The sequence below is a fragment of the Zosterops lateralis genome, assembly GCF_965231275.1.
Source record: "Zosterops lateralis genome assembly, chromosome: 8".
NCBI lineage: Eukaryota > Metazoa > Chordata > Aves > Passeriformes > Zosteropidae > Zosterops > Zosterops lateralis.
In genome coordinates this window covers 18,853,305-18,860,665 of record NC_139768.1, presented here as the reverse complement: position 1 = coordinate 18,860,665, position 7,361 = coordinate 18,853,305, and the positions used below count along the sequence as shown (strand labels likewise).

Here is a 7,361-nt window from a genome sequence, read left to right as displayed (position 1 = left end):
CTGGGTCTGGGAAACTCATTTTGTGTGAGCAGTGTGACTCAGGCCAAGTCCCTCCCTTGCTGGAAAGAGGCCCCTCTATGTGACCAGCTCCTTGGCCCCCTGAGAACATGGACCAAAACCCCATGGAAACAAATGAATACATCAGTAGTTCTGAGGGAATCAGGGATAAGCCCTTGGGCAGGCAGCCACAGGTCTCTGCAAGGGCAATCCTGTTGCTCATGCAGCTGTCCCTGGAAGCATTTTAGGACATTTGCTCCACTAGACCAACTCACCTGAGCCCTTCCTGCACATCCCTTTGTGCCCTCCCTTGGGGCCCCACACAAGGCCTGGCATGCAGGGTCACCCCACAGAGGAAAGTGCTGGAGAAACATCTCCCAGGGCAGAACTGACAGTAGCTTCTCTGGCTGGTGTTTGCTGAGCCAGCCTGCCTAGCTCCCACCCAGCTGGGGAGACAGGTCCCCCTCCCTCCCCTCACACCATTAACCTTTCAGCCCCAAAATAAAAGGTTATAAAAAACAATCAACATTCATTACAGCCCTTAATGCATCATTTGCAAGGGAATGACCTGGAAGCAATGATGGGGAAGGAGTCATGAAGGGGAAGGGCCTCAGTCTCCCAGCCCCAAACCCACCAAAATACCCTACTGTCCACACTAGAGATTTGGCAGCAAGGATTTTGGCAACTGACAGCCAGAGGGGTGGAGCAAGGGTGATCAGTGGCTCTGGATCACCTCATGTCCCAGGAACTGACCCAGAGTCTCCCATGGGATCTGCTTTGTAAAACCTTCCAAGGCCATCATGGTCAGCCAAGACCAGAGTGGAAACAGGACACTCTACCCAAACCAAGTTCAACTGGCCTGCAAAGGCCACCACAAAGTGACAAGATGTTCATCTCTGGGCCACTATCAGGTGCCCTACACCCAGCAGTGATGCTGCCTGCACACCCTGGCCCCCTACCACCCTGCCAAGCACCTCCAACTGCAGCCCAGGGGCACTGGCAGAGTGGGACCGCTGGACCAGCAGCTCCCACACAGGACTCTGGTCATTTATTTTCTCCCCAGAAGCAGTTCCACATGGGAGAACCTTCCCCCATCATCTCCTTCAGGGAGGGCCTTGGCAGCACTGGTGGAAGGGCAAGCAAGCTCTAGCTCCTGGGGACTGGAAACAAAGGCCCACTCAGGTGGCCACTCCTGCATCTATCACAAAATGCTGCTTTCCAGCCTAATTGTTTCTTATCCCATTTGCAAACCGATTATTAAAAACCCTCACAATAGCTGCAAACACCACGCCAGGCAGGCATCCCCAGCAGTAGTGCCAGGCTGCACTCCCAGGTGCAAATCACACCCTCAAACCCCACGCTCTTTTCTTTAACAAACACATGAATGCCCTTACTGTGGCACAAAGAGGGGGGTGGAAATACCCAAGAAATATCAAGGACTCATTTGTTATTATGCCACTGCACAATGAACAGAGCCATTGTTCCCACCTGGGCTAACAATCCCTTTCAGACAACACGAGTGCTTTTCCCAGTGTGTTCTTCAAAAAATGGTAAGACCAAAGCTACCGGCGGATCGGTGAACAGTTCAGAAAATAAAATACAACAAAATAAAATAGCTAACATTATTCAGAGGATTTTCACACTTGATCTGTAAACGCTCTTTTATTTAATAAAAATAATCATCCATTATAGCAACTTCTGCTTGTGGTTTGGTTTTGTTTTGTTTTTACATTAAAGCACAGTTTATTTGCTTTCCTCACCTCTTGAGGATTCAGTTCTGAAAATGCAAGTGAATGTAAACACTGCTCTCCAAGTCCCAAGATGCATCTGGGGATACTTGGAGTTAATTAGAAAGTCAAAAGAGAGAGCAAAATCAACAAAACACTTCCCAAAAGTAAAAACGTATTTTTAAAGTCTCTTCCTGTGTACCACACAACTCCAGAGAAGGCAAATTCATTTATACATTCAATGTATACAAACTTTGCTTTCTCCAAACCATTTCTGGGACTTGTCAGCATTTGATAAAGCTGTTTTCCTAACATTAAAAGACTTGCAGACTCATTTATTTAAATAAATCAAAAGTTTTTCCTATAAATGTTCTCCAGAAATTTATTCATGGCACAAGGATGTTCGATTTGTTCTGTCCATTTTTTTTTTTTTTTTTTTTTTTTGGAGGGGGGTGGGTGGGTTGGTTTTTTTAGCACAAAGAGCTGAAAGCCATTTCAGGAAAGAGTGTAAAAGTAGTATTAACTCTCTCTCCTGCTCCAATCTCACAATATTTACACATTAATAAAGAAAAAAGAAGAAAAGCTTAATTACACTATAAAATAATGGAGAAACTGGAAGTTAAGTTTCCCATTTCAGAGTTTTGCCTTGTATAAGACTGAAAGAGGGATGCTTCCCTATTTCCTAGGAAAGATGAGACTGGCAGGTTAAAAACTGAACTCTTTCTTAATTGAGAAAGACAACCAGCCACTTTGCACAAACCCCTTCCCTTCTGCAGGACATCCTGCAGAAGTTAAACCATCACAAATCACCACAGATGAGATAACATGATATGCAGAGCCCTGCTGTTTGCTTTGAAACATTACCTATTTACAGTTGAGGTGGAGGAAGCAAGTGAGCATCGAACACATTTCAGTGCTGCAGAGTGGTATAATATCAAACAAGATTAACTCGTGGGGAGCTTGGCAGGGTCCCAAGGCTCACGTTGCAAGGGAGACAGTCTCTGTTGCCTGGGACATCCCTGCCTGCACAGCAAAGCCCCGTCGGGCTCTGCTGTCATGAGTAACGAGATGGCAGTTGCCATCTCAGCTGTGTTGTGTCACAGGCAACACAGAAATTAAACAGAAACAGGTATGACATTAAAAAATAGCAACAAAAATAGCCAGTCTGGTGAGGTCTGTGATCCTAAGCTTTACAGCCAAAACAACAACAACAACAAAAAAAAAAAGACAGGAATTTAGGAATTTGGGTAATATTATCAAACTGTCAGGTAGAGGGATGGCTCTAGTTGTTCAGTGGTTTCGAATGAGGGGCTTTGCAGGGGGTAGGAAAAGAAAGACTTTTAAAGTATCAAAGATAATTAAAGCATTCACAGTTTCAAAGCTGCTTGCCTTACAAAAATTAAGACATTCAAATTCAAGAATACAATACTGTATTTTACAAGGGGGTCCAAATTCATTACATATACAACAGGGGGGGAAAAAAGACACAACAAGATTAAAAAGCCAACACCTCTGGTGTGGCATACTCCCTCTTTATTGTTCCTCTTGCAGAGCTGCACGATGTTTGCCTTTAAAGAGTCAAAGTGAGCAGTCATGAGAATATCCACTGAGAGGTTCTGGCAAAAGAAAAAAAAAAAAGGAAAGAAAGAAAAAAAAGAACTAACAAAATAAACCAAGCAAGTCAAAGGCCATCCTCCCCTGGCAAGCCAAATGCCACAGCTTGGACCTGCACTTGCCTGCTGCTCCTCACTGCTGCTGCCCGGTGCTCCCACAGGCTTATCTCAGCTTTTAAAGGCTTCCTGCTCACGAGCTGAAGGAAACCATCCCATGCAAGCACAGCCTGAGAGAGACATACTTTACACTCCTACAAAGTCTGGATTAGTCCTGCCAGTAACAAAGGGTCCTTCAAACACTCCTTTTCCTCTCTATCCTGCAGAGGATCCTTTTGAAGGCCCGTCTGAAGTCATGGTTGAAAATGGTATAGATGACGGGGTTCAAGGAGCTATTGCAGTAACCAAACCAGAAGAAGAACTTGAAGAGGGTGTCGGGCACGGAGCAGCTCTCGCAGACGGCCGTCAGCGTGTAGGTGAAGAAGAAGGGGAACCAGCAGATGACAAAGACCCCGATCACCACTGCCAGCACAAAGGTGAAGCGTTTCTCCCGGTTCTGCCTGCCCCTCCAGCGGGACCCTTTGGTGTTCCTCTCCTCCTCTGTCTTCCTGGGCAAACTGTCCCCGGGCTTAATTTGGCTCAGCTTAGTCTTGGTCTTTCCTCTCGGTGGTCTCTCTGACTTCTTACACTGGTTGTTCTCCTGGTGCTCGGAGGAAGAGGTCTCCTCCATGTCTATGCCATTGACCTCTCCCTCTTGCCCACCACTGCCTCCTGCTGCCTTCTCCCCGTTGAGCTGTGCCGTGGCTGGCAGGTCCTCCTTGTCAGTCAAGCCATTCTGCTTCTTCTCGGGGCGCTCTGCCCGCTTGTTCAGCGGGACCCTCGTTCTCCTCTTGGCTATCTGGTAGATGCGCATGTAGACCAGAATCATGATGAGGCAGGGGGCAAAGAAGGAGCCAATGCTAGAAGAGATGATGTACCACTTCTCATCGTTGATCTTGCACTCTGCCACCCCCTGGTCAGCCTGCTGCCCGCTCTTCTTCTCGATGGAGATGAGTGGTGGGAAGGAGATGACAGCCGAGATGACCCAGACGATGAAGATGATGCATTTGATGCGTCGCGGGGTTCGCTTGAGGTTGTACTCGATGGCTTGTGTGATGGACCAGTACCGGTCCAGGCTGATGGCACAGAGGTGCACAATGGAGGAGGTGCAGAACAGCACATCCAAGGCCAGGTAGATCTCACACCAGACTTTACCGAAGTACCAGTACCCCATCACCTCGTTTGCCAGCGAGAAGGGGATGACCAGCGTGGCCACCAGGATGTCAGCTGAGGCTAAGGAGACCAGGAAGAGGTTCTGGGGGGCTTTGAGCGCCCGGCTGGTGAAGACAGCGATGATGACCAGGACGTTGCCAAAGACGGTGAAGAGCATGAGCAAGCCGGCCAGGCTGATGAGAGTGATGGTGGTGTGCAGAGGGTACGGCGTGCCCCAGCCCGGCCCGGCCCCGCTGTCGTTGAAAGTCCCATTGGTGCCGGGAGGGGGGTAGCCCTCCTCCTCCTCCAGCTGCCGCTGGTACTCCATGGAGGAGAAGAAGTGGCCCCTCTCCGTGAACGGGCTCTCCAGGTTAAACATCAACCCCGGCCGCGCGGACACCCCCGCCCTTCGCCCCGGCTCCACCCGCGGCTCCTCCGCGTCCTACAGAGCGGCCGGCCGGGGCGGGGCGGCGCGGAGCCGGGGCCCGGGGGGCTGCGGGCGGGCAGGGCGCATGCTGGGCGCTGCCGCCGGGACCCCCGAGCGCGGCGGGGCGGGCGGAGCGGAGCCTGGAGCTGGAGCTGCAGCCGGCCGCGGCTGCTCTGCCTCGCTCGCCGCCGAGCAGCTTTATAGCCCCGGATCGGGCCGGGGCTGCCGCGTCAGCCCCACGTGGGGAGCGGCCCCCGGAGCGCGCACACGCACACACAGCACAGGCACACACACGGGCACACATGGACGGGCAGGCACACACACAGACACGGGCACACACACACGAACACACACAGCCCCACGGGCACACCGCGCAGCCCCGCACGGCACGGACACTCCTGTCCCCGCACGGCCCTCGCTCGGCGCTCACACCGCCCCTGGCACTGCCTGTGTTCGCTCTCCCGCTCGCTCCCCGCACTCCGCACACACCGCACCCGCTGTCCCGCTGTCCCCAGCCCTGGTCTCGCCCAGCCCGGCTCTGCGCCCCGCCCGGAGAGAGGGGCGGCCCCCACTGTCCCGGGATGGGCGGCTGGAGGCGACAGCCCTGCGGCCGCCGCGCAGCCCCCGGGTGGACAAAGGCACTGGAAGCTGCCGCCCCGTTCCGCGGGTGCGCTGCCGGGGACCGGACGGGCTCCGCTCCGGCTGCCGGGGGCGCGGCCGTGCTCGCTGGGAACCCCGAGGGCAGCGCTCTGCCCACCGCCCCGCGTGTAGCAGCCACGGAGGGCTGGGCTGCCGGCCCGAGGGTGGGGGCGCCGCGGGGATGGAGGGGCCAGGGGGATGGAGGGACCCGGGGGATGGAGGGGCCCGGGGGGATGGAGGGGCACGGGGGGATGGAGGGGCCCGGGGGGATAGAGAGCCCCGGGGATGGAGGGGCCCGGGGGGATGGAGAGCCCCGGGGGATGGAGGGCCCCCGGGGGGATGGAGGAGCCCGCGGGGATGGAGGGGCACGGGGGGATGGAGGGGCCCGGGGGGATGGAGAGCCCGGGGGATGGAGGGGCCCGGGGGATGGAGGGGCCCCGGGGGGATGGAGGGGCCCGGGGGATGGATGGAGAGCCCCGGGGATGGAGGGGCCCGGGGGATGGAGGGGCCCCTGGGGGATGGAGGAGCCCGGGGGATGGATGGAGAGCCCCGGGGATGGAGGCCCCGCGCACGGAGCGGGCGCTGCCGGCGGGGCGGGCGGGCGGCGGCCCGGGCAGGCGGGGGGGCAGTGGCACCTGGCGGCCGTGGCGCTTCACTGCACCCGCCGGGCCCGGCGCCGTCCCCCCGGAGCCCCGGGACTCCCCCAGGGCCGCGGGGAGGGCGGGCTGGCCGAGCAGCACCGAGCCCGGCCCGGCTCAGCCCCGCTGCACCCCCGGCGGCCCCGGCCCGGCGCACTCGGTGCTGGCAGCCCAGGGCAGGGCAGGGCAGGGCAGGCAGCTGCCCACAGGGTGCCCCTCACCCGGAAAGCCTCCCCGGGCGTCCCCGACAGCACCAGGGCTGGCATCACCCACCTCCAGGGCTGCAGCAGCAGCAGCGTGGGCGCTCTGTAACAGCAAGAGAGCAATAGTGACCTCCGGGTATCCCACCCAGCCCCAGCGCTGCCGGCCCTCAGCACGTACAGATCACTGACCTGCAGAGCACACGGCCTCCAGCCCCTCGCCCCTCGCTTGCAGCCTCTTTTCCCTCGTTTTCAGACGGTTCTAGGGATGCTCACTCCGTGCTCCAGATTCAGGCTGCTCTCAGTTGCCGTGCTGAATGCTCGGGCCAGTGAACCGATTTCCTCTGCAAGAGGAAAGCCTTCAGGGAGGAAGGCCTGTCATCTTTGTCCCTGTGCCACACGCCGTGTTATAAGCCAGGCCCAGGAGCAGTGACGCCCAAGAGAGGGAACAGGAATGGGAGAGACAGGTCTGGGAGCCAGAGCACAGCCTCTGGGACTGGCACAGGGCTGAGGGAGGGAAAATGAGGGGGGATCCCATTGCCTGAGCAAGTGAGTGCAGGGCCCACTGCAGTGCTGTGTCTGGGAAAGGGGCAAAATGCAGAGAGTAACTTAAAACCTGTAAACTGAACCCAAGATGACTGACATTCCCACAGAAAAGATCTCTGTCTGAGGGTAAATGTGATGTATAACCACAGACTTCACTGCAAGGATGAGAGGACTAAGTCACCTAAGTCTCTGGCAAGGCCAGGTGAGAGGTCAAGGATATGCTGGACTCTGCAAACACCTCCTGCCTTCTGCTGTTTGCAGGGGGCTGCTGTGCTCTGCAGGATGCCTTCTGTGCCCGGCAGAGGGTCTTCCTTGGATAAGGAGTC

At 56.0% G+C, this 7,361-nt stretch overlaps 1 protein-coding gene across 1 annotated transcript; it reads right to left on the bottom strand.

Annotated features, from left to right (window-relative positions):
* Window positions 1-3,219: 3,219 nt before the first annotated feature.
* Window positions 3,220-5,180, bottom strand: ADRA2A (adrenoceptor alpha 2A). The gene has a single exon (XM_083867034.1). The coding sequence runs from the start codon at window positions 4,962-4,964 to the stop codon at window positions 3,630-3,632; it is 1,335 nt and encodes a 444-aa protein (XP_083723160.1). The 5' UTR covers window positions 4,965-5,180; the 3' UTR covers window positions 3,220-3,629.
* Between the last annotated feature and the right edge of the window lie 2,181 nt (window positions 5,181-7,361).

What these genes read in the sequence shown, in the direction of transcription:
- ADRA2A (XM_083867034.1), bottom strand. Translation starts at nt 4,964, where the DNA reads ATGTTTAACCTGGAGAGCCCGTTCACGGAGAGGGGCCACTTCTTCTCC.